The sequence below is a fragment of the Ictalurus punctatus genome, chromosome 7 (genome assembly GCF_001660625.3).
Source record: "Ictalurus punctatus breed USDA103 chromosome 7, Coco_2.0, whole genome shotgun sequence".
In the NCBI taxonomy this organism is placed as follows: Eukaryota; Metazoa; Chordata; class Actinopteri; order Siluriformes; family Ictaluridae; genus Ictalurus; species Ictalurus punctatus.
The window spans coordinates 13026737-13054422 of NC_030422.2; the positions used below are offsets into that span (position 1 = coordinate 13026737).

General features: G+C 37.6%; 1 protein-coding gene across 20 annotated transcripts in view; it reads left to right on the top strand.

Moving 5' to 3' along the window:
* Positions 1 to 27686, top strand: part of ank2b (ankyrin 2b, neuronal) — a 175457-nt gene that overhangs the window by 88192 nt on the left and 59579 nt on the right. For 13 of the 20 annotated variants that reach the window (XM_053681249.1, XM_053681245.1, XM_053681259.1 and 10 more), the window contains exons 3-22: positions 6004 to 6102; positions 10473 to 10760; positions 11577 to 11762; positions 16084 to 16182; positions 17580 to 17678; positions 18470 to 18568; positions 18994 to 19191; positions 19381 to 19479; positions 20834 to 20932; positions 21046 to 21144; positions 21430 to 21627; positions 22582 to 22680; positions 23318 to 23416; positions 23558 to 23755; positions 25046 to 25144; positions 25637 to 25735; positions 25818 to 25916; positions 25998 to 26096; positions 26197 to 26269; positions 26390 to 26440. In XM_053681249.1, coding sequence (XP_053537224.1) covers positions 6004 to 6102; positions 10473 to 10760; positions 11577 to 11762; positions 16084 to 16182; positions 17580 to 17678; positions 18470 to 18568; positions 18994 to 19191; positions 19381 to 19479; positions 20834 to 20932; positions 21046 to 21144; positions 21430 to 21627; positions 22582 to 22680; positions 23318 to 23416; positions 23558 to 23755; positions 25046 to 25144; positions 25637 to 25735; positions 25818 to 25916; positions 25998 to 26096; positions 26197 to 26269; positions 26390 to 26440 — 2479 coding nt within the window. Of the gene's footprint in view, positions 1 to 6003; positions 6103 to 10472; positions 10761 to 11576; positions 11763 to 14136; positions 14161 to 16083; positions 16183 to 17579; positions 17679 to 18469; positions 18569 to 18993; positions 19192 to 19380; positions 19480 to 20833; positions 20933 to 21045; positions 21145 to 21429; positions 21628 to 22581; positions 22681 to 23317; positions 23417 to 23557; positions 23756 to 25045; positions 25145 to 25636; positions 25736 to 25817; positions 25917 to 25997; positions 26097 to 26196; positions 26270 to 26389; positions 26441 to 27686 lie in introns of all 20 variants that reach the window. The other 7 variants (XM_053681253.1, XM_053681250.1, XM_053681257.1 and 4 more) reach the window with 5 other exon arrangements.

Below are 27686 nucleotides of genomic sequence, written 5' to 3' on the forward strand. Positions count from 1 at the left end.
AGTCATTCAGGGACTATTTTATTATCTCTCACAAATTACATTTCGTTCTTGTCCAACTGAACAGATGACTATGAATGTTGTGATAAATCAGATCTCTGCAATTATGAAGCATAACCGAATAAGCTTTTAAGAGGACACGGTAATCAAACTGAGCTTTTCAGCAGGTGCTCTTCGATGCTTGGTCTGGTGTGATTAAACTGCTGTGTTGATGTTGGTGGTGGAATGTAGGACAGAGTGGGGGTGTAGGCAGAGAGATGGATTAAGTGCCGCTGAATGTGAGCAGCAGATATCCTCATAAATTTTTCCCACCTGCAGTAGAGCACTGCTCTCAGACAGTCGTAGATTAGAAACATTCATTGTCACAGACTGATACAGGCTGATACAGAGGGTAATGTGCCCTGATCAATGACAGTGTGTGTAATATGCACAAACATTTTGTGGCACCTATAAACACCAGTGTCAATATTTTATAATCAATGTTACTTTAAAAAAATCTAAATTGACATGTTATTTTTAAAGAAATGTCATACCGTGTTAAGGCATATGACATGTTGAATGAATTGTAATTTGCTAGTGATGTGATGCAGTCTTTTACAAGACCGTAACCACATGCTGAACATTGGGGGAGACCAAACCATTTGGTGGGGGTGGGGGTCACAAATATTTATGGTCCTTTTTAGTTCTCTATGTAATAAAGGCCCAAATATTTATATATATACATTATTTATTAATACAGTGCAAGACCAAAATAATTACAGTAAAGTCAGTGTCTATTACAATTCAAAACAAGTTTGATTAAATGGTTTATTATTATATTTCAGATTTACTCACTCTCTACCCCCAGGCAGTTCCAAACAGTAGAGCAGACCAAATATGAAGTACAAAACTTTTTTTCCTATTTCTGTCAGCTTACCCTCTTTTTCTGCTGTCCCAAAGAAAAAAAAAATATATCATTTAATTGTCTTTTCATTATTGTCATAATGTCTCTTATTACTTTTTGCTTTTTTTGATAGTAATGTGCTTTAGGGATTGGCATCTCTAATTTGTTCGTAGTGCGTGAATGGGTGTGTGAGTGTGTGTTTATGCACTGCTATGTGTTGGCAATCTGTCCAGGAGGTCCCCTGCCTTGTGCCCCGAATCCCATGGGATAGCCTCCAAGCTCCATACGACCCTGTGTAGGATAAGCGGTACAGGAAATGGATGGATGGGTGTGCTTTACTATTCAATGGTTGAATACTTTGGTCTTTTATGCTGTCTTTCTGTTTTCTGTTTTATTTTTCTGCCTCTAGCACATCTAATGATGTGATCCTGTATTTATGGATCAGAAATACACGGTATGGCCAAAAATACAGTCATGTGAAAAAATAAGTACACCCCATGGAAATTGTTGGCTTCTTTGACACATTTGGACAAGCAAACATTTGTTCCTCGTTGAAACGGTGCCTAGTAATAAAGGTGATGCACTTTATCAAATGACACATAACACTGACATTTTGTAACAATTTCACAATTGAAATGAACAAAAAACAGATCAGTCACATGGAAAAAGTAAGTACACCCCTACATTTATCACACCTTCAAATCTATAAAATTAGAATCAGGTGTTCAAGATTGGGTGCCAGTGATTAGAACCTGCTTAGGGAGTGCAGGTGGAACTTGTCTTATTTAAACCTTTCATATCTAGTGTCTGGTGTTCCCTTTGTTATTGAGGTGTGTGGTGTCATCATGCCAATATCTAAAGAGTTCTGTAAGGCCTTCAGAAAAAAGGTTGTGGATGCCTATGAGTCTGGCGAGAGATTTCAAAAGATCTCCAAATTTTTTGAAATACATCATTCCACTGTAAGGAAAATCATCTACAATTGGCACAGATTTCAATTGATTGCCAATTTGTTCAGGACTGGCCGTCCCAGCAAATTCAGCCCAAGAGCAGACCGTCTGATGCAAAAAGAATTCTCCAAGAACCCCAAAATTTAATCACAGGGTCTGCTAGTAAGTCTTGCAACTGTTGGTGTCAAAGTGCATGCTTCTACAATCAGAAAGAGATTGCACAATTTTGACATGCATGGGAGGCGCCGGAAAAAGGCTAAATGTTGTCTAAAAACAACATTAACGCAAGATCACAGTTTGCCAATGAGCACATAGGCAAAGACCAGGACTTTGGAATAATGTGCTCTGGACAGAGAAAAAAAAGATTAAGTTGTTTGGCCGCAGTGACAGAAGACATGTTTGGCACAGTCCAAAGAGAGCTTTTCAGTTCAAAATTGAAGTTGAACTGAAGGTGGATCTTACAACAGGATGATGATCCTAAGCTCACTAGCAAATCTACCAAATCCACCCTTAAACACCCTTAAATATTCTTGAAAGAATATTGCATGGAGGTGTGGTCAAAAACTGCCAGCTAGCCAGTGTCAGAGACTGGTTCACAATTATGCAAAATGCCTACCAGAAGTTATTTCTCATAAAGGGGTCAATGCTAGCTTCTGACCGCAAGGGTGTACTTACTTTTCCACAGAAGTATACCACATCTATTGATATTTCTGTTGAATAAATGATTGAAAAAACACATTTTCCTTGAGGTTTTGTTCAAGTATATCAACTTTATCAATAGGCACTGTTTCAAAGATGATAAATGTTTGCTTGTCCAAATGTGTCAAAAAAGCCAACAATTTCCAAAGGGTGTACTTATTTTTTCACATGACTGCATGTAGACACCTGACCTTGTTGAACAACCAATTTCAGATATATTTCCCTTTTGTAGTTATAATAATCTCCACTCTTCTGGGATGGCTTTCCACTAGATTTTGGAGTGTGGCTGTGATGATTTGCTCATTCAGCCACAAGACCATACTTGAGGTTAGGTGCTGGTGTTGGGTGAGGAGGCCTGGGGTGTAGTTGGTGTTCAAATTCATCCCAAATGTGCTCAGAGGGGTTGAGATCAGGACTCTGTGCAGGCCACTTGGTTTCTTTCCGTCCAACCTTGGCAAACCATGTCTTCATGGAGCTCATTTTGTGTACAGGGGCATTGTCATGCTGGAATACTGTATGTTTGGGCTTCTCGGTTCCAGTGAAGGGAAAAGGGTCATGCTACAGCATACAAAGACATACTAGACAATTGTGTGCTTCAACCTTTGTGGCAACAGTTTATGGAATACCCACATACAGTATGGGTGTGATAGTTAGTTGTCCACATACATTTAGACATATAGTGTAACTTGTACCTTTGTAATTTTTGCTCAGTTCTTTCTTAAATTGCTGCTAAAACATTGTAAAGAAAATACTGTTTGGAGCATCTGCATTTTTTAAATGCTAACTAGTATGTTATGTTTACATTTACAGCATTGATTATTATATCATAATATATTTTTGCACTTTGTTCCAGACTAGAACTGTGTACTAGTCGTTGCTGCACTGTCCTTTACTGTGCCTATTGTCCTGTTTTAGTAATTATGGTATTGTCTTGCACTGTGCACTTTATGTAGTTCTGTGTGGGAAGCTCTGTGTTGTTTTATGTAGCACCGTGGTCCCGGAGGAACGTTGTTACATTTCACAGGTGTAGCACCTGTATGATTTTAGTTGACTTGATAATGACATGATCTCCTCTGAACTTTTCATGTTTAAAATTCCTTTTTTTTTTCGTAACTAAACATTCCATACAGAGGATCTACATTTTTACGGATATCAATTAATGTTGCTGGGGGTAGTTTTGTTACAAACCTGAATGATTGTGCCCGAAATTACAACAATAAAACTTCTCATTTATTTATTTCTAGAAACTAAAGGTTGTATATTTGAATATAAAATGGCATTATACCTGCCCCTGTTGTAGTATTATATTATAGTCTATTACAGTCATTATAAAATCCCATTGAATCAACCTTGATTGTGCTTTGCTGATTGATTTTATTTTATTTCTTCTGATAATGGGTTTCCAATGTATGCAGCATAGAGATAAAGTTATATGACCAAAACAAAGTAAGCTGCTGAGTGATTTCTCCAAAGCAGTCTGATTTTTCTCATTTCAAGAAGATGTGCACTAGGCAACTTAATACCATGAGCATCAGTGGTTAAGTGCTAGGCAAAAAACAATAGGCAATTTGGTCTGTATAGTTTTCTCAGGGGAGGAGAGATAAACATAGCAAATCTGGATGGAAATAAAATCCCAGAGTATCACTTGCAAATGATGAAACTATCTCAGGGCCGCATGGGAATATAATCCAGTCTGAATAGGGTTATGATCTTTTGTTGCAACACAAGAGGGAAGACACATCAATATTCTTATTAGAATTACTTAAACAGCAGTGTCTCTGATTTCCTGGGGCATGCAGCTCATTTGCATGTTGTTGAGAGTAGCTGTTTTGGAGTGTAGCAGAAGTTTTTTTTTAAAGGGGGTTACTAGTGCATTTGTTCCTTTGCTTCTGTTAAATAAATAAGAAATTGTTAAGATGAAATTTGAAGAAGTATGTCATGCTGTTTTTTTTTTTGCTTGCCATCTTATACAACCCCAATTCCAAAAAAGTTGGAACAAAAGGATGGAAAAGTAAGTGTTACTAAAAAGAAACAGTTTGAGAGGTTAATTGGCAACAGGTCAGTAACATGATTGGGTATAAAAAGAGTATCTTGGAGAGGTAGAGTCTTTCAGAAGTAAAGATGGGCAGAGGTTCACCAACATGCAAAAAACTGCATCTACAACTTGTGGAACAATTTCAGAATAATGTTCCTCAGTGTAAAATTGCTAAGACTATGAATCATCTACAGTACATAATATCATGAAAGATTCAGGGAATTTGGAGAAATCTCTGTGCGCAAGGGACAAAGGTTAAAATCAATATTGCATGCTTGTGATCTTCGGGCCTTCAGGCGGCACTGCATTAAAATGGATTAATTCTGTAATGGAAATCAGTGCATGGGCTCAGAAACACCTCCAGAACTCATTGTCTGTGAACACAGTTCGCCGTGCCATCCACAAATGCTGGTTAAAGCTCTATCATGCAAAGAAGAAGCCATATGTGAACATGATCCAGAAACAGTGCCATCTTTTCTGTGCCAAAGCTCATTTAAACTGGACTGAGGCAAAGTGGAAAACTGTTCTGTGGTCAGACGAATTCTTTTTGGAAACCATGGACACTGCGTCCTCTAAACTAAAGAGGAGAGGTACTATTTGGCTTTCATCAGCGTTCAGTTCAAAGCCTGCATCTCTGATGGTATGGGGTGCATTAGTGCCTATGGAATGGGCAGCTTGCACATCTGGAAAGGCATCATCAATGCTGAAAGGTATATACAGGTTTTAGAGCAACATATGCTTCCATCCAGATTCCATCCCATCTTTATTTCTGAGAGACTCTGCCTCTCTAAGATACAATTTTTTATACCCAATCATGTTACTGACCTGTTGTCAATTAACCTAATTAGTTGCAAAATAATCCTCCAGCTGTTTTCCTTTTAGTAACACTTACTTTTCCAGCCTTTTGTTACCTCCGTCCGAACTTTTTTGAACCTTATTTTTTTTTCTTAAAATGGTACATTTCCTCAGTTTAAACATTTGACATGTTTTCTGTGTTCTGTTGTGAATAACATATGGGTTTATGAGATTTGCAAATCTGCATTCTGTTTTTACTGACATTTATTTACATTTGACACAGCACCCAACCTTTTTGGAATTAGGGTTGTATTATTATAAGGGACACTTTACAAATTACTCAACTGAGTGTAGGGCTGCCAGATACTTTGACATTGCCAGTTTTTATTAATATCTTGAATGAACCCTCACAATTCTCTGGCACCTCCTTGTGTCAAAGTGATGCAGCATAAATGAGATCATCCATATCTGCTTTGATATTTATATCAAACCTCTCATGTGTAATAGTGTTGTACAGTCTCCTAGTCAGGAAGAACAGTAAGGAATGGATGAGGAGGTACACAAAAACCTGGGTTCTTTTTGAGCCTAGCTTTTTTTTTTTTCCTTTGAATTGTTGTGGTTGAGTCCTTTCTGTTTTTTCTCTATAGAATGGACTCAATGCTCTGCACCTGGCAGCTAAGGAGGGGCACATGGATCTTGTCCAGGAGCTGCTGGATAGAGGTGCCGCAGTGGACGCTGCAACAAAGGTGAATTCATCCTGAAGTATAATAAATTAATCTAGGATTAGTTGTGAGATGAATAAGAAGAGGCTTAGGCTTGCTGGGTCCTTAAAGCAGCAGTGCTTCGGCAGTCAGTAATATCTAGAACTGTCAGCCACATGAAAACATACTGACTACTCAATAGCTATTATTGGGATGTGTCATACGAGCGCTGAGCCAATGGAGTGAAATGGAGCTTAGGGAAATACCGTGATTCTTGGGCTAATGAACTAATGTAAGGTTTTACTCTGGCTTAATGTTACAGTATCACATTAGTGGCTTGACTTATCTAACCAGCTTAATTCTTCTCCAGAACAAAACTATTTCAGGACAAGATTGTTTATCTCATGTAAGCGAGTAAGATATGTTCTTAATTGCTGAAAGACAGGGTGTTACATAACATTTGCTTAAAACAATGACACACAAAAATGTGAAGGCTCTAATCATCTCACTTTCTTTGTAATTAATGTAAATAAATTTGGATTTTTCTTTATAACTGAATACTGAGCAAACAGACCAAATGCAGTCCATTTGAGGTTCTTGGTTTTAGGGTATTTTATATCATCTAAAGATTTCATATCAGTTCATCTCAGTTTATGTTCATTGTATTTCAAATTCTTACTGTAACGACTGTTAACATACAGGGCTTAAGTTCATTTAACTAATTGGTATGTTAACTCAGATGTGTTGGAATATACCAGAACATAGCGTGGTGCTCAAATCATTAGTCACTAACAGAAACATTGCCCTTACGATGAGTCATCAAAATATTTGGAACATATTTTGGAGTAAATTCCAAACTGCTATAAATTGTTAGGCCTTAGAAAATAAATGAAAAAAAGATCAGGCTTTTCTGCCTATAACATATTTGTACACCTCACCTTTAAGAAAGCAATGTGGAAATCTTCCTTCAAAGATCATATCGCGTAATTAGCCAGTTCAATAAATGCTGTTGTAAAAAAAAAAAGGTCCGTTTGCCTAACTACACACTAACTACACACTAACTACACACTAACTACACACTAACTACACACTTGCTAGTTGTGAATTCTTCACCCAGTGAATGTCGCCCTCTGATCAGGGGTGGGTTTCAACATACAACATTCTTTAATGAACGAGTGTTTCCAGAAACCCTTCATAAATAACGAAGTACATAACGCGTTCATAAATTGACGAGTAACCTGAAACATTCATTATTCACTAAGTACTTATCAAGTACATTATTCAGAGCTTGCATGCAGTCCTACCTCAAAAAGGCAGAGGTTGCTAACTTCTATACAAAACTCATCAGTTAGATAGACTAGAGTGCAATCCATTGCCGTAGTGTTAGCTTGACTAGAATCATTCATGGCATTGGGTTGAATGGCCAATTTACAGTGCCAGTAAATTGTAAATTCGAGCCTCAGTTTGGGTCACTGTGTGTGGGGTTACACATCATTGTTATATAGCAGATTAGATCCATCCATCCATTTTCCGTACCACTTATCCTACACAGAGGGCTCGGGGCACAAGGCTGGGGACACCCTGAACGGGGTGCCAACCCAACACAGGGCACAATCGCACACACACTCACACTACGGAAATTTTGGTAATACCAATCCGCCTATAACACTTGTCACAACACAAGTTATGTTGTTTGTTATTAACTAAGATTAATCATTATTGGGAAACCTGAAGCCAAGTTGGATAGTTACATTCCAAGTTTTTTTTCCATCATAAAAGGAATAGAGACTTCACCTTTTTCAATATACACTACCAGGCTTTTTATGTAAAAAATAATAATAATTGTACAGGTTCCAAAAATTCTATATTTAATAGTTTACTTAGGAATCCTAAAAGGGGTTTAAAGCAATTATATGGTAACCCACTAAAGCAAGTGTAATCCACTGAACTTAATACTCATGTCACATGATCACACCCTGTCACTGCTCTGGAATGATGGAGCCAGACAGGATGGCCAGAGACTGTCCCTCAGAAATGACTTGCCATCTCAAGCATGGGAATCAGACACGCTTTACTCTCATCAGGCTAATCGGTTTTAGATGTCTTGTGATGAAACACAATCTCACATAATTGTATACCGAAAGCACATGCTCATGCATATAACCATTAACCTTAATCTGTAAAAATCATTAACCTTTAACACACACACACACACACACACACACACACACACACACACACACACACACACACACACACACACACACACACACTCAGTTAAATACCCACTTGGATACTCCAGCCTCACTCTATGGGAATAAATCATTACCATTCCTCTTGTTTTAGTTTCTCTATTATTATAAGCCTTTCTAATTGAAACCTTCTTTCCAAGACTATCATTATTATGCTCCATCAGTGGGAGTGTGTTGATAACTTTAAATCACTCACATTGGATCACAAGTGCTTAGGCTTAGCGCAAAAAAGTCTAGCTATGAGATCCACATAATCATGCAGTAGTGCACTTTATTCCAGGATGCTATTTCCAAACCCACTTTGTATAAATATATTAAATACATACCATATATACTGTAAATAGTTAATGCAACGTTTGTACATACAGTATATTTGTGTACAGAACCCCTAACATGCAAATTGTGAAAACAAATCGTGAATTTTTACTAATATCTCATTTTTACTTAATAGCCTACTATTTCAGGATATTCTAATTATTTTGATATATCTTTATCTATTTCTAATTATCTTGTCATTTTGACACATTGTTTTGACTTATTTTAACACACTACAATATATAAATAAAACTAATTTGTTGAATATTAGCTGTTGATACAGTGTTGCTTGAAAGTTTGTGATCCCTTTAGAATTTTCTACATTTCTGCATAAATATGACCTAAAACATCATCAGATTTTCCACACAAGTCCTAAAAGTAGATAAACAGCACCCAATTAAACAAATGAGACAAAAGTATTATATTTGATCATCTATTTATTGAGGAAAATGATCCAATAGTACATATCTGTGAGTGGCAAAGTATCTGAAAGTATCCTTGTGCAGAAAAAAGTGCAAGTAAACATTTCCAGTAACTGTTGATCAGTCCTGCACGTTGGCTTGGAGGAATTTTAACCCATTCTTCATTTCAAAACAGCTTCAACTCTGGGATGTTGGTGGGTTTCCTCACATGAACTGCTTGCTTCAGGTCTTTCCACAACATTTCTATTAGATTGAGGTCAGGACTTTGACTTGGCCATTCCAAAACATTAACTTTATTCTTCTTTAACCATTCTTTGATAGAACGACGTGTGTGTTTAAGGTCGTTGTCTTGCTGCATGCCCCACTTTCCCTTGAGATTCAGTTCATGGACAGATGTCCTGACATTTTCCTTTAGAATTCACTGGTATAATTCAGAATTCATTGTTCCATCAATGACGGCAAGTCGTCCTGGACCAGATGCAGCAAAACAGGCCCAAACTATGATACTACCACAACCATGTTTCACAGATGGGATAAGGCTCTTATGCTGGAATGCAGTGTTTTCCTTTCTCCAAACATAACCCTTCTCATTTCAACTAAAATGTTATATTTTGGTCTCATAAAGAAAATTTTAAATAGCCTTCTGGCTTGTCCACATGATCTTTAGCAAACTGCAGATGGGCAGCAATGTTTTTTTGGAGAGCAGTGGCTTTCTCCTTGCAACCCTGCCATGCACACCATTGTTGTTCAGTGTTCTCCTGATGGTGAACTCATGAATATTAACATTAGCCAATGTCAGAGAGGCCTTTAGTTACTTAGAAGTTACCCTGGGTTCCTTTGTTACCTTGTGGACTGTTACAAGTCTTGCTCTTGGAGTAATCTTTGTTGGTCTTGAATTTCTTACTTTTGTACACATCTGTCTGATTGTTGATTGGTGGAGTCCAAACTACAGCAGAAAAGCATCTCAGAATGCACAACACTCTGAACCTTGTGGCAGATGGTTACAACAGCAGAAGACCACATTGAGTTCCACTCCTGTCAGCCAGGATGGATAAAATATTGGATAAAGATTAGGTGATGTATTTTTTTCCCCCAATCTTTAACTGTGCAATTTCAGTGAGCCTGTGCACACTAGCCTTATGATTTCTGTGCTTGGCTGACAGGCGTGGAACCTGATGTGGTCTTCTGCTGCTTATTGATGTTCCTGTGACATACTAACAAATGTTAAACCTGTTACATAAAACAAAAATGTTTTGGCATCTTTTTTTTTAATAACTGATATTATTACAAAACAAGGGAATATTTTGTAAGGGCTAATATAGGTAGGGTTAATTGTATCAAAAGCTGAATTTAAAATTCGGCGTCAACTGTGGATTATTTTTTCTGTTTACTGGCTTTGGTGAAACAGTGTGTGCTTGCTCCACAGAAAGGAAACACAGCTCTCCACATCGCTTCTCTAGCAGGCCAGGGGGATGTGGTGAAGATCCTTGTCAAACGTGGAGCGGACATCAATTCACAATCACAGGTGAGCCAAGTGTTTAGTGACTTTTCCTGTTTCTATTTGCTGAGATCTGTGCTAAATAAAAGGTCATTATTGTGTGTCATTATGCTACAGAATGGCTTCACTCCATTATACATGGCTGCCCAAGAGAACCATTTGGATGTGGTTCGCTACCTTTTGGAAAACGGAGGAAACCAGAGCACAGCAACAGAGGTAAGCAACAAAAAGAAACAAAAAGTTACTCAATGTTTGCTGGTATATCATTCAATCTATGCTCACTTTGCCAGAAATGTCTTTGGATATGTATTTATTAAAGGCTGCATTTACACTGCCAAGCAATTCTGCTTGTGAAAGATTATTACAAAAAGTGTTCACACTTTTGACTTTTGTATCCAGTATGGACCACATTTAAATGAGGTTTCAAATCCAAAACATGTCTCATATCTGCTCATTTGACTCACATCTAAAACTTCACAAAGATCATAGCTAAGGCCAAAATTCATCATTTGGCACTCAAATAACATATGAATCTAGGAATGAACATGAATTTATTGGGGGATACAAATATTAATTTTCTAAGCAATCTCTTGGACGATACAAACATTAAAGAGTCCCATAGAGTAGCTATGGAAAGCAGGCTCATTTCTCAGACCATGTCATAACAAGCATACAGTTGATCCTGGCCTTAAGACAAAATACTAAAGAAGCTACACTGTAAAAACAACAGAACAAATAGTTTTTTCTACAAGACCAGTGATGCTACTGGTAAATAAATCGTTATTTTCAGCCTAGTCCATTTTGGCAGTGGGAATAATGTGAACACTTCCCAAAACAAGTGGTTTTGGGAAGTTTTATGTGTATATAAACGAACAGAACAAAAATCAGATCTGTGTCAAAATATTGGAATTGTGCTTCAAGGCCTTCAATGTAAATGCAGCTAAAGATATCTTACAACATAGATTTATTTGCCTCAAACCTCATTTTATATTGGATTAAATTATAGTGATTAACACTGTATCGTATTCGCAGGACGGCTTCACCCCTTTGGCCATTGCTCTACAGCAGGGTCATAATCAGGTTGTCTCCATCCTCCTGGAGAATGACACTAAGGGAAAGGTGCGCCTCCCTGCCCTCCACATTGCTGCCCGTAAGGATGACACAAAATCAGCTGCCCTGCTGCTCCAGAATGACCACAACGCAGATGTCCAGTCCAAGGTAGAGGAATAGGGAACAAGAATTGAATGAGGCTAACCAATCACAGTGCATCTATTTTTAATATAAGAGAAATATAAATATGCATGGTGTTACATTTAATCTTCTAACTATTAGGTGTTTCTATGCCATCTTGTCCATTTCTCGCTTAAATCTCTCATGTTACTGTTGAATAACTCTGTGGGAATCTGAGCTACAGTGCTACAGTTTATTCATCATTCTTTCCATTGTGTATTCCATGCTCTTTCGCTAGATTTTGTCTTCATCTCTCTTTGTCTCTCCTCTCCAGTCTCAGTGTGACTGTGTGCTGTGTCTTCATCCTGATGCTATCCGGGTTCTCTCCTATCTCTATCATTCCATTTGTTTATAAGACTATAACTATATCCATATAAATATGTAGCCTCAGCATGAGTTCTCTGGGAAGGTTACGAAAAGCTTTTTATTACAAAAAGAACGTGTGCATGTGATTTAGATGTGCCCATTTTTCTCTGGAAATTACTACTGACTCACCTGAGGCCAAATTTAATGGGTAATTAATGCTAGAACTGTCTAATGCTTCGGTCTAAGCTTCTTTTTCTGTTCCTACTATGTCTATTACATATAACTCTTCATTAAGTATTAGCTTTATTTATATACACTATATGGCCAAAAATATGTGGAGACCTGTTCAGTCAGACCATATATGTTTGTTGAACATCCTGTTCTCTTTTTTTGCTGCTTTATCAACCTCCAATCTTCTGGGAAGACTTTCCACTAGATTTTGGAAAGTGACTGCAGGAATTTCTGCCCACAGGGGCATTGGAGAGGTTGGACAGTTATTTCGGGTGAGGAGGCCTGGTGCCCAGTCAGTATTACAGTTTATCCAGAAGGTGTTCAGTGGGGTTAAGGTCAGGGCTCTGTGCAGGTTACTTGAGGTCTTCCACTCCAACCTTGGCAAACAGGGGCATTGTCATGCTGGAATAGGTTCCAGTGAAAGGAATTTGTAAAACTGCAGAATGCAAAGACAGTCTACACAAGTGTGTGCTTTCAGCTTTGTGGCAACATATAGTGTATATCCCCTTAACACTATTAACATAAACAATTAATACAAGCAGTGTACTATCTGTACTGTGCGCTGTACTGTCCCCTGGCTGTCCAAACAGACCAAGCTTCAAAATTTCCCATTTTACAATAATTATCAACACTAAACAAATAAAAAAATAAAATCCAAATTATTAGTATTAGCACTAACATACATTTACATACTTCTTAAATCAGTTATTGATACAATGTGCAGTATGCACTGTCATACATTCAGCATGCTATACATTGGTGGCCTATTTGAAAATGAACAAAAATTAATATATAAAAAGAATAAAAAACGCATTGAGGAAGAATTTAAACTTAAACATATGGGCATGTTGTAAAGTTTTAACAACATCAGTATTCCTGCATTTATTATCTGGAAAATCCTGCCCTTGAGACGATAACAGCACTGAGTCTTGTCCTGCAATGTATAACTAAATTGGAGACACTTATAGAGGACCTTGGACTGCTCAGTGAAATATGGTTTAATTCCAGACAGCGCGATTATCATTGAAAACACTGATTTTGTTGAATAAATTCATGCACAGCCTTTGACCACCTGGCAGCTAAGTGTGTTAAGCTATGTCCTGGTACTTAGTGGAAACTATTCAATTCAATTCACTTTTCAATTCAATTTACAATAGACATTGTCTCAAAGCAGCTTTACAGAAATATCAGAACGGTATATAGATATTAAAGGTGTAAATTTATCCCCACTGAGTGGCAATGGTGGCAAGGAAAAACTCCCTAAGATGTTAAGAGGAAGAAACCTTGAGAGGAACCAGACTCAGAAGCGAACCCATCCTCATCTGGGTAACAACAGATAGTGTGAAAAAGTTCAGGTCCGGAGAACAGAAAATATCAGGATCTCTAGTATCTCCATAAAATAGTGTGTGGCTCGACAGAAGGAGAGAGGCAGAGAAAAGATTATTAGGACTGTGCTTAGCATAACAGAAAGTCTAGTCATGGTAAGCATGAGTAAACAAATACATTTTAAGCCTAGACTTAAACACTGAGACTAATGATGCTATTAATCTTCACAATTGCCCACTAGTCAGTATTTGACCCGCTAATGTAATATCAAAACAAATAAAGGGCAAATTATTTAAAGATATATGTGTAATATGTATATGTATATATCCAAAGAAAAATGGGGAATTAGTGTATGTGCATGCAGAACATGAATGTGTGTGTGTATGTGTGTATTCGTGTGTGTGTGTGTGTGTGTGTGTGTGTGTGTGTGTGTGTGTGTGTGCGTGTGTGTGTGTGAAACATAACAATGCTTCTCCCTTTACATTCATTGCTGCTACAGATGATGGTCAATAGGACTACTGAGGTAGAGATCTTTTCTAGTTATGAATATTTTTCAGCAGGTTATCTGCTTCTTTTTTTTTAAATATATGTTTTATTTTACACATTTTACACTTTTTGGCATTGCATGTGGATTTTCTTTTGTTACTTTTCCTTACTGTACGTTCTGGAATATTTTGACTACTGTGTTCCTGCCTGGCTGTTTAACCATCGTATTTAAGTATCATTCAGATTTCTTTTGGGTTCACTGAGTTGCACTTTATACATTATTTCTATCATCATAACTGTGCTTGCCTGAAATATTTCCTTGTTTTTATGCTGCCTTGGTTGAATGAATGAATATTAATTTGCCCATATGGTTATGTTACAAACTGAGGATGCAAATCCAATAGACCATACAGTCTGCATCCTCCAAACATGTGTAATAGTCTCCCTAATGGGTTAAGATTACACTTTTGAAATGTAAAATTGAAAAATAAGCAAACAAACGAAACCCTCCATACTTTACAACTTTACAGTTCACCCATATTAGTTGACAGAATGGTTGTGAATTTAAGTTGGTAGATTGTGCAAGTGAAACTACAGTACAATGCAAACATTAAGTTTAGTCTAACTGATAAATGACCCTTGGGTTATACTTAATGGTCAAAATGTGGTTTCTTTGCTCAGCCAATCAGTCTATAAATACACAACACTGGGGAATTCTTGTTTGTTTTGCACGCTGCCTTTATTCAGTGCACAGTTATTCACATCAGTGGGCTATAATTTATAGCTTTATTCTGTAATGTTAAAAATGTAAATTTTCCAGTAAATGAAGTGTAATCTGTTTACCAACATCAATATCCTATACTAAAAAGCACAGCATGTATCTTGATCTTTAACACATATAACAGATTTAAGCAGGATGGACGAACTCACACACAAGAATTACAAAATAAATGTGCATGAATATGATTGAATTGTTTAAAATAGCCCATACTATGTCATGACTTATTGATTTGTTTTGCATGGTAAGCAAACTTTTCTAAATATCTGCGAGCAGTTTGGTTTTCATTATCTGATTATTTTCAGATATTGCAATGCATGGCATAATGCGCCACATAGATTTTTTATAATTTTTTTTGCACCAGCTGCTTTGAATGTGTATCACATAGTCAATATATCCTTCACATTTTTGTAAATGATGTTTTCACATTAAATCGGACCGTGACTTACAGAATGGAAAGGTAAGGCCAGAATTTCACATTCTTCAGATTGCTCAGCCAATCTCTATCTTCTCATGTTCCTAACCTGATTCGGTTCCTGATATAAACTACAGTGGGAAAATGCGCTTTATCTTTTTATTTTTATTTTTTTTATTTTGGATATCTCATTATTCTATGGATTCTCATTTCTGTTTATTTCCTGTCCTCTCTTTTATAAAATAGTATATTCATAAAAAAAAATAAAAAATTCTGTATGCACTTTTATACTTTATCTTTTGGTTTGCATGCCTGTGACTTCTAATGTTTCCGTGAATGTGTGTATCTTGAGTTTTATATATGGGATCTTCAGGTTTGCATTTCATTTTGAATGCAAACATTTACGTTTCATTTTTTTCTTCTCCACATTTATAGGACTGAATAACTTTACTGAACTCCCTCTAGAAATGTATTTTCAGTTTCATCTTCTGATATGCGATGCCATGTTTGACTGCTGCATGCCACTACAATAGATAGAAAGTGATGTCAGGGCTACAGTTCTTCATGTCAAAGCCCATACTGTCAATAAGTGCAGATTTGAGATCCAAGTTGTGGGTATAAAAATCATGATTATATAATGAATGTCAGGGACAGATAAGCTGGTCTCAGATCAGCACTTACTGACAGTGTGGCTTTGGAGCATGTGTTTAGAGTGAAGTGTTAAGTGGTGTGTTTCTGTGTCGCTCTTTTTTCCCCCTGTGTTGCAGAGTGGATTTACACCACTGCATATTGCAGCTCACTATGGGAACGTGAATGTGGCAACATTACTCCTAAATCGAGGAGCTGCTGTGGATTTTACTGCAAGGGTGCGTATTGGAATGCAGTGTGCACAAACACACACACACACACACACACACACTTTCTTTCTAACTAAAAAGTATATCTGACGTAAATGCAATGCCTCTTCAGCATGCCAGAGTGCCAGAGTCTGCACATTTTCTAAGAACATTCAGTCCTTTTTTTGCCTACAGTCTCACACTGGCCTTACCTACCCTGATCCTGAACTGAACCATTGACTAAATCTAATGCCCTGTTACAGTCATTCTTTTGTTGAGAGCCACATTTTATTCATTCATTCATATTTAGTAAGCACTCTATACTGGACAGGGTCAAGCTGGATCTGGAGTCTATTTCAAGGTCGCTGTGTGTGAGGCGGGAATAAACCCTGGATATGATGCCAACCTATTCACACACTCATTCACATCTGCAGGCAATTTAGACTAGCCAACTGGCATATTTTGCGAGGTTGGAGGAAACCGGGCAGCCCAGAGGAAAGCTACACAGACAACGAGAGAACAGCCGAAACTCCACACAGACAAAAACCCAAGCTCAGCCACTGTCCCACTCTGATTATTTAATATTTTCTGATTTAAAAAAAAAAAACGAAAGTGAAAGTTGTTAGAAGTGACTCATGAGTGGTAATTTGTTTAATAATGATGATATTTTGGTATGTGACTCTTGATTCCTCAGTTTACTTCTAATCGTAATTTGTTTGACATTTTCACATTTATTTTTATATTTAATAATAGTGTGTTTATATTGTAATTTATATCATCATTAGCTGGCCCACTGGGCAAATATAAGCTCAAATGTGCTGATTTATTGATCTATCTATCCATCTGCTTTATCCGTTCTCGATGTGTAGCTATTGCTATAGTTACAGCAACAATGTGTGCCACAGCACTGTAAAGCTCTTTAAGCTTAAACGTAGCGACTTACCAATTGACATAGATTGTTTGCGAAAGCCAATAAAGAGTAGAGATTTTGTTTTCCCTTTTTCAGTTTGTTCAACCTACTTGTCTGCTGAGCAACTCTGGATAAAAAAAACAAATAGCTACTGATTTGTCCACCCCTATGTTTGTTTCAAGATTCAGGAATAATATTGTCATGTGTCCAAGCTTTCTTTTACTCTGAAATTCTGTCTGCTGATGATGTTGGTTTCATAAATGTAACTGTTATTCTTTTAAATAACCACTGAGTCAGTATAGCTGCATTTAAATCAATGTACTGTGGATCATTTTTACACTCATCATTGTGAATAGTGCATATAAAAGGGTTGGGCATTGTTCATTATAAGAAAGAGAACTTAATGAGCCACACCTTTGGAATGCTTCATTAAGTTGTTCAAATTGTTTTATGTAACTTCCTTTGCAGACCTTCAGTAAAGTTTTCTCTCTTGTTATTTGCATCTCCTTTCTTGCAGAATGGAATCACACCATTGCATGTGGCATCTAAGAGGGGAAATACAAACATGGTCCGGCTGTTGTTGGACAGAGGGGCGAAGATCGATGCCAAAACAAGGGTGCGTTGATTTAGTAGGGTTGATGTGTGTGTCTGGTATTCATCCACATTGTAACTACACATGAAGGGATCTCTTTTTATGTGACTCGGATTATTTCTCATGGCAATTTGGTGCTTACCATCTTAGCATGCCAATTACAGTACAATGCTGAGCTAACACACTGTTTCACAATTACAACATGCATTAGGGGAAAATACACAAAGCAGCTCAGCTCAGCATATTTTCTGTTTTAACATGCTGGATCTGAACTAAAACCTTAACTAAACTGCAGACTTTTGAACAATTCAACATTGGCTGCTCAGTTCTGTTTTGCCTTGTCCTGTGTGTTTCTACCTCATTAGTTCATTCACAAAAATAAATAAAACAACAACAAAAACTGTTCTCTTTCAGCTTTAAGGCAAAGTGTCAATGCCACAGTTGAAAATCAAAGCAGATACTTTGTTAAGGAACAAGGGGTCTTAGCAATAACAAACTGACAACTAAAGACCATGCTACACAGTAGACATAAATGTACAAGAGACCACCAGAGAGACCTTCTGACTACTACTAAAGAAAAACAACAACTAACCTCATGGTAATAAAAGACATTCGGAAACCTAACACACTCTGTGAGTTATTTTTACATGACACTGACGACAGAGACAGTTTAGAGTCCAAGGGCATGATGTGTGTGTGTGAGTGTGTGTGTGTGGAGAGAGAGAGAGGGTGCTGGCAAGTGGGTCGTATCCAGTGGTGTATTGAAATGAAAATGGTTATTTGAACTGTGTGTGTGTGTGTGTGTGTGTCTGCAGGATGGCCTCACACCTCTGCACTGTGCAGCAAGGAGTGGGCACGACCCAGCAGTGGAGCTCTTGCTGGAAAGAGGAGCTCCCATTCTGGCAAGAACCAAGGTGTACAGACACACACACACACACACTCACACACACACACACACACATGCACACACACACACACACACGCACACGCACACACACACACGCCTATATATATAATTTGAATAATATTACTTGTTAGGCTTATTCCTGTTGACTTGTGTTTAACTGTAGCTATATATTGTAAAAGCCAACTCTAAACTTAATCTCCTTAACCAACCTAGAACCTAGTCTTTCCAATAAAAGCTGAAAGATTCTTTTTTCTACCACGTCTTTCCAGTGTTACTAGCCACGAACAAACAAAACTCCTCAGATGCACATAGTGCATTTTAAGTTTATTCTCTAGCTCATACTATACGTGAATGTATAAATAGCTGTGCATTACAGGATGATGCGAGTATGTGACTCATTCTCTCTGCCTCTCATTTCTTGTCTCCATCCAGAATGGCCTGTCTCCTCTCCACATGGCAGCACAGGGTGACCATGTCGAGTGTGTTAAACACCTGCTGCAGCATAAGGCTCCGGTGGACGATGTCACGCTGGACTACCTGACCGCACTCCATGTTGCCGCTCACTGTGGCCACTACAGAGTCACAAAGCTTCTGCTCGACAAAAGGGCCAATCCCAACGCTCGAGCACTGGTACCATTCCTATACCCCTCACTCTCAGCCCTATTTATTGTCTGTTAAAGGTATTACAGTATAGAAGACAGAAATTTGCTTCCTATGGATAGGATTCTATGAAGAATTGAATTCCTAGCTAATAGTATTGACAGTGGTGCACACCGGTGTCTTGCCTACTTCTTGAGCCTGTCTTTTTGTGCTCCACAGAATGGCTTCACACCTCTTCATATCGCCTGTAAGAAGAACAGAGTGAAGGTGATGGAGCTTCTTGTCAAGTATGGAGCTTCCATTCAGGCCATCACTGAGGTATGCACACACACACACACACACACACACACACACACACACACACACACACACACACACACACACACACAGATACACTGACAAATATACAGTACTCTCCAGAATTATTGGCAGCCTTTTGAGTAGTGCTATTATTCCTACATAACACAACAAATCATATTTTGTATCTTTTCCTGTAAAGTCTAACAAGTTTGAAGACACTCCTGCATACAGAACATTTTAAACTCCTCTTAGGTTTGTGCATCAATTCACACCACAGGTTTTGAGTAGGATTCAAATCCAGAGACTGAGATGGTCATTACAAAACACTGATTTTGTGTATCTTTAATTTCTGTATTGCTGGAAGCTCTATCTGTGGTCAAGTCTTAAAATCTTGGCAGAGCAACCAGGTCTTGTGCTGAAATATTTTGATACATATTGAATTTCAAGAAATTTCAACTAAATCATCAGCCACAAAACATCAGTGATCTATTCCTATATTTTACAGTGGAATATCAGATGCTTTTTCCTTGTATGCAGTCTCCTTACATCACCAAACAAGCTGTTGGTGTGCATGACCATAGTTTGATTTTGGGCTCAAATAACCACAGTGCAAAACGCCATAGTTCTAATAACACTTGGTAAAGCTGAGGTGCTGCGTACTGTGAGATGATCTCAGGAAGTAAAGTAACTGTTGCAACCAACAGTTTGTTGTTATGAAAGTGGCATTTAACACTAGTTTGCTTTGAAACTAGACACCCACAAGAATCAACTACACTGTGCAATTCTGAAACTGTGATGTACTACATGGAATCCTTTGCTTCATCACTGTATGCACTTATGGGTCCACATTGGCAAATTCCCAACTGTTTCAGACATTCCCAACTTTTTCTGTGGTCCTAATTGTGCTTAATGATATTGTGAACTGCTTTTGTGTTTTATATCCATTGTCTTTATATTCAGGTCAACAACAATCTGTGTCTTTTAAAGTTGAAAGTTCTTTGTTTGAATGATGATGGGATTTTACGTGTATGTAACCTCTAATTTATACCCCAGGGAAACAGGAAATGACTAAAGGCAACAACATAGTTCCTGGTGACTGAGAACAAATGAAAATATGTACACAATTGTTTGATTTTATTGAAATATTACAAAGGCATGTTGATCATTTTGGCACCTATTTTATGAAAAAGCCAAAACATTATTCATATAAAGTAGTACTACGGAGAGTTTGGAAATAGATGCTCCTATATTACTGGAAAATATGTTTTTATTTATTTATTTTTTAATGAAGGCTGCCAATAATTCTGGAGGATATTATATACATGTGACCTTTACATTATGCTAACTTTTGTTTTTGTTTTCTTTAACCCAGTCTGGCCTCACCCCTATACACGTGGCAGCTTTCATGGGCCACCTCAGCATTGTTCTCTTGCTGCTTCAGAATGGAGCTTCTCCTGATGTCAGCAACATAGTGAGTACTGTTAGTGTGTGTGTGTGTGTGTGTGTGTGTGTGTGTGTGTGTGTGTGTGTGTGTATGAGAGAGAGAGGGAACGAGAGATTAATTCATACCTTTTTTAATTCTAGCGTGGAGAAACAGCGCTCCATATGGCTGCTCGAGCTGGCCAGGTGGAAGTAGTGCGCTGCCTGCTCAGAAATGGAGCCGTGGTAGATGCAAGAGCCAGAGTAAGAGACTCAACAGACACACACACACACACACACACACACACACACACACACACACACACACACATTTACCAGTGACGTTGCCCTTATGAAAATATAAGTTAGAGCTGATATCTGACCTGAAGAGCTGTATATAGTTTCCCTGGTTTATTAGGCTTATAAACCTGTGAAAGAATGCCAGACCCTTCTAAAGATGAGACATTTGAACTATTTTGATGTGTTGATTTGGTCATTTATGTCTATTTGCATGTATCACTGACGTCCACACCTCCTGCACTCTAATAGGAGGACCAGACTCCACTCCACATCGCCTCTCGGTTGGGTAAAACAGAGATTGTCCAGCTGCTTCTCCAGCATATGGCTCATCCAGATGCCTCTACAACCAATGGCTACACACCTCTGCACATCTCTGCTCGTGAGGGGCAGCTGGACGTAGCATCAGTACTGCTTGAGGCTGGAGCTTCTCATTCCCTGCCAACTAAGGTGAGAGATGAGCAGTGTGCCACTCAAGCCTGGAATGCTTTATCCTTGCATCATTACACTACGTTTAATCTGCTCTTGCCCTCACCGTCTTTACTGGAAAAAAGATGTGTGTGTGTGTGTGTGTTGGGTGGCGGGGGGATGGGGGATAGTGTGCTGCAGCACACTACCCCGTTGTTGATTATTTTACTAAATCAGCACATCCCATTATTTTTATGCCTTACAGTCTCTACTCTAGTCAGGTATAGACATAGAAGGCATAGACATTACCACCTAATTTACATTTACCACACACAGCACAGCCAAACATGTATAAACAGAATACCACACAGATGCATAATATAAATAATTTGCTCTTATTCATAAATTCATCTGCATTGACTCAGATGCTCTTTCACTTCAATTCCTCATTAGTATTTAAATTATAGTGATTGGGAATGGCAGTGTTATTGAGAGGATCTTCTTTCTCTCAGAGCTGGGCTAAACATGATGATCATGTGACTTCATGGACACACCTTTTTCAGAGATAAGTCACTGACTAACTAGCACCCCCTGGTGTGTGTATCTCAGAACTTGTATTTTCATTGTGGTGAATAGAAACGTGACTTCATCACATTGCATCAGCATTAGATTTTTTTTTTTTTTTTTTTTTTTATGGTTCACAGCTTATATAAAGGAAAATCAGGGCATTATGTTTACCTACCTACAAAGCAGGTCAAAACTAAATATAAGTATTAATTGAACATTTAATAAATAGATGTGATCGATTAGCACCTACTTAAATCACCCTTAGTGTACACCCTTGATACTTGAAAGAAAGTCATATGTAGCATGCAAAAAAATAAGTTTATACTCCCCATATACAACTAATTCAGTCTCAGAAATTACTTTGTTGTGTGTGTGTGTGGTTTTTTTTGTTTGTTGTTTTATTTGTTGTTGTTTTTTTACCCCTTCCAGAAAGGATTTACTCCCTTACATGTTGCATCTAAGTATGGAAGCCTTGATGTGGCAAAGCTCCTCCTGCAGCGTCGAGCCCCTCCAGATGCAGCGGGGAAAGTAAGAACTCACTTAACATTCTCATGCTAACGGCTACATGAAACGGACCAAAAAGTAATAAATGCATTTCCAAAAACATTATGTTAAGTGACACATCATCACAGCAACATGCTCATATTTAGGGATAATAAACTATCAGCTTAGCATATGAGATAGCTCAAAAATCTTTAAATCCATGACTTCTTTACTTATTCATAATTTTGATTAAATGTTTGAGACAAACAGCTCTTGAAACACAGACGTGATATATAATATACATTACAGTGTTGTTGTGCATAGTCAGTAGAGCCTAATTCATAGACTCTTTTGGACTGTTGTTTAAAAGAAAGCCATAGAGACAATGTTGACTGCAAGAGCCCCGGTAAGCATAGTTTCATTTAGTGATAATATGATCTTTTGTAAAATAATAAACCGAATATTTCTGTTTCTTTTCTTTAATAAGAAACCAGATAATAGCTCCTGGCCAGCTTGCACATTAATCTAAACAATAACAATTTACAAGAAGATTAACACATTAACAGTCTCTAGTAACACTGCTCTCTTATATACGCATTTGTGTGTATGTGTATTTTATTGATACACTTTGCCCTTCTAACAGCTCCTTCTAAAACATATGCACTGACCCTCATTCTTATAGAATGGTCTCACGCCTCTCCATGTCGCTGCACATTATGATAACCAGAAGGTGGCACTGCTGCTTTTGGACAAAGGGGCTTCACCCCACGCCATGGCCAAGGTGAGAGTGCACCATCATGGACTTTTTGCATATTGTTGGATGGCAATGCTTTCTGCAAATCTGTATCACTGTGCACTCACTCATCGCAAACTCTCTAAAGTTTCTGTCTGTAATTCCATCTCCATGTTCTTCTTTTTACAGAATGGATATACTCCACTCCACATAGCTTCAAAGAAGAACCAAATGGAGATTGCGACTACTCTGCTGCAGTATGGAGCAGAAACCAGCATCCAGACCAAGCAGGGGGTGACGCCGCTTCACCTGGCCTCTCAGGAAGGCCACAGTGACATGGCGGCCCTGCTACTCGAGAAAGGGGCCAACGTCAATGTGCCCACTAAGGTGACTTGATATAAATACAGTACCATACACTATGTAAAAAATAGCTGCAGTCAAAACAACAGCAAAGAAATTATGATTCTGTGTTTTTTTCTGGGTGTAAAATCGCAGTTCTGAACCTTATAACAAGCTGAATTACATGTGAAACATTAGTTAACATTATACTACAGTGCTGTTGATTTCTTATGAAAGGAGTATCAGGGGTTTATACTTTGTAATAGCCAGTAAGTTTTCCATCACAAAGTCTTCAGTACAGTCTACTTTCCAGTTTCTTTGTAACATGGCACTATTAACTTCAAGAGAGAGACAAAATAGAGGCTGGTGAGGAAAGACTGTTTATATTTACTGTTTATAGTAAGTGATAACAGGAACTAACTTGTCTCACAGACATTCCACAACAGTGTAAACTGTTAAAAGTACGTGTTCAAAGGTATGACATAAAAACAGACGGCATTCACTGGGAAATTAATACTGGGAATATAAGGGGAATAAAACACTTATCTGGACACATCAAACCAGACCCATTGCTGATTATTTTCATATAACAGCAAGCCCTAAATTGTTTTATTCCTTACTTAACAAGCCAAGTATTAATATTCCCTAAGTGATTTTAACAAAGTAATAAGATTTTATATTCATTGATTTTTTTTTTTATAATAAAGGAGCCAAATAATAAACACCTACATAAACCAGTAATTGTTTCATCTATGAGAAAAAATACGTCCATATATATACGAACCATCACGTAGTAGGCTAAAACTCATAAGCAAGACATAATACTATGTTCTGATATTTAAGCCTAGAGACCTGAGTTCAATTATTCATATTTATGAAACTGCTGTCATTTACTAAATGCTAATTTCTGTGAACGTATTTTTAGTCATGGAGGCAGTTAATATAATCTTATTTGTTAAATTGCTGCTTTGTTAACGATTTGTTGCTTTGTGCTTGGTTTAATAATGGTAAAGTTTATAGTGTTTTAATGTTAATTATTGCAGAAAGTAACTTTAATTACAGGGACCTTAATGCAGATCATTACCAAACAGGCTATCGATAAAAACAGCTCTGGTTTAATTACCATTCAACATTTCTAAAGGAAAAAACAAACCTATAGTCTACTATGAGTAATATGTACCTGTCAGTGCAACCTGAACAGATGCTGTTGATATATGACAGTTAATCATTCTGAAGGCTACTGAACTATATCAGTAGTATACAGGATAGTATATAGTATCAGTTCAGAAGTAGCTTCTGTCTTGTTGAACATACATTACTTGTTTATTTTCTCCACAGAGTGGACTTACAGCTCTTCATCTTGCTGCCCAGGAAGACAAAGTCAGTGTTGCTGAATTCTTAGTTAAACATGATGCCAACCTCGACCAGCAAACTAAAGTAAGAGAATTATTTCAGTGCAAACACTTTAAAAACACAAGGGGAAAAAATGTCAATCTGACACAAAAGCTTAGTTATAGAAAACATAATAATATATATATGATTTATACACATCACAGTTTAAGGGCAAAGCAGTGGTGCTTATTTAAAAATGATAACACCACTAGAGGTTGTACGTTCAAATCCTAGGGCTGTCAGAGAGGCACGTTTGGCCCTCAAGCAAGACTCGTATGTTTAAATTATATCATATCCCCATTGCAAGCCACTTTGGATAAAAGCAGCTGCCAATTTAATAAATGTAAATCCATAGATGGTAAAAACTGCCATATATGATAGTCGATTATCAGAGATGGATTTTCAGTTCTAAACAAATGACTTGCACTCCTTTTTTTAACCAAATTTCATAGAATTCATATTGGATTCATGTTAAACATCTTCATATATCTATTAGCTCTGAAATGTAAATAATATGTTGAATCATCTCTCTTGTAGTTGGGTTACACACCGCTAATCGTCGCCTGCCACTACGGAAATGCCAAGACAGTCAACTTTCTTTTGAAGAATAATGCTAGCGTCAATGCCAAGACAAAGGTATATTAGTCCTAAGCAGCATAAAGAATAATATGAAAGAGTAATATGTTCTGAAGGTGACGTGTCTGTGTCCTGTGTTCAGAATGGATACACACCTCTCCACCAAGCTGCACAACAGGGCAACACACACATCATCAACGTTCTGCTGCAGTATGGAGCCAAACCCAATGCTACCACTGCGGTGAGTACATGACCACACACACAAACAGACATATACACACACAGCAGATTTGTGCTAAGACATGAACGGTGTTTTTTTCAGAATGGAAACACAGCCCTTGCCATTGCTCGTCGTCTGGGTTACATCTCAGTGGTGGACACATTAAAAGTGATTACAGAGGAGGTCATTACTACAACAACAGTGAGTCTAATTTGAAAATCAACACATTATGAAGTCTTACAGATCTTGTTTTTTGTGGCTTGTGTCTATAAGGTATTGAAATGATTGTATTTTTACACAGACCGTGACCGAAAAACACAAACTGAACGTGCCAGAGACCATGACTGAGGTACTTGACGTGTCTGATGAGGAAGGTATGATTCAAAATCAGAAAACACATTTCGCAATCATTATGTTCCATTTAATAAATAATCTGCAGGTCTGTGCTCCTGAATAGATTTTACTCATTATTACTGATATGACATGTCGTGTAGCACTCAAGCAGGCTGCTGATGGTGCTATATCTGATGACTCCTTTGATGAAGGTACAAGGCACTGCTGTACTAGTGCTTGGTTGCTGTGTAGAATTGGCAGGTGTTTAAAAATGTGTGCAGTAATTAACTGAATACTTGGTTAATTGTTTAAACAACATTTTATTATATACTAAGTGTGCTTTGCATGGAGTTTTTTCCCTTAAGCTTATAACACAGCAACAGTTTTACCTCACAGTATGCTGAATATCTTAATGATCACAATTGTTTTAAGAATAAAATATCTATTTATTTGTAATGCAGCACTGAGTATAGTGTGGTCTTACTTAAGATTGTAGATATTGATGGGGTAGTGTTAACTTTGTCATTAGAGCCTGCATCAGATTCATTTATTGAAATGATGCCCTACAATATAGCTATGAGGACACTGAGGTCTAGACTTCAGTAGCTTAGGAAGGGTAGTTTCGGTAGGTTAGTTTTCTATTATTCTATTATTTTATTTTTTTGCTTCTCATGTAGAATCCTGTCCAGTTATCAAATTCAATATGGAAACAATGAAGTGTTAATAATGTAGCCTACTATGTGTACAAACTTTCTAAGGCCCGATCATCAATGATGATTGGTTCTCAACTGACTTCAGAGCAGCTAAGGAGGATGCTTAACGTTTGCCCATAGACTTAATAACTCTCACGAGACACTATGCTGTGGATTTTAACTTCTTGTTGTGATACAGTGCTGTGAAAAAGTATTTCTTCTGTTTTTGTGTATATCTCGTACTAAATTGTTTCAGAAATTAAAACAAAATTTAAGATAAAACAAAGGCATCCTGAATAAACACAAAATACAGTCTTTAAATAATAATGTTATGTATTGAAGCAAAAAAAGTTAGCCAATACCAACTGGGCCTGTGTGAAAATGTATTGGCCCCATAGTTACTAATTCCCCAAATCTATGAAACTGCATTCATAATGGGGTTCAGCTGGACTAGACATAACCAGACCTGATTACTGCAAACCCTGTTCAATCAAATCAGCACTTAAATAGAACGTTTTCAACAGCATGAATTTGGTTAAAAGGTCTTACCCAGTAACACACTATGCCAGAAATGATGTGGAAGAAGGTGATTGAAATACATCAGTCTGTGAAGGGTTACAAAGCTATTTCAAAGGCTCTGGGACTCCGAAGGACTAAAGTGAGAGCCCTTATCTCCAAATGGAAAAACTCGGCACAGTAGTGAACCTTCCCTGAACCTTCTCAGGATGGGGGCAAATACTTTTTCACAGCACTGTATATGCAAAGC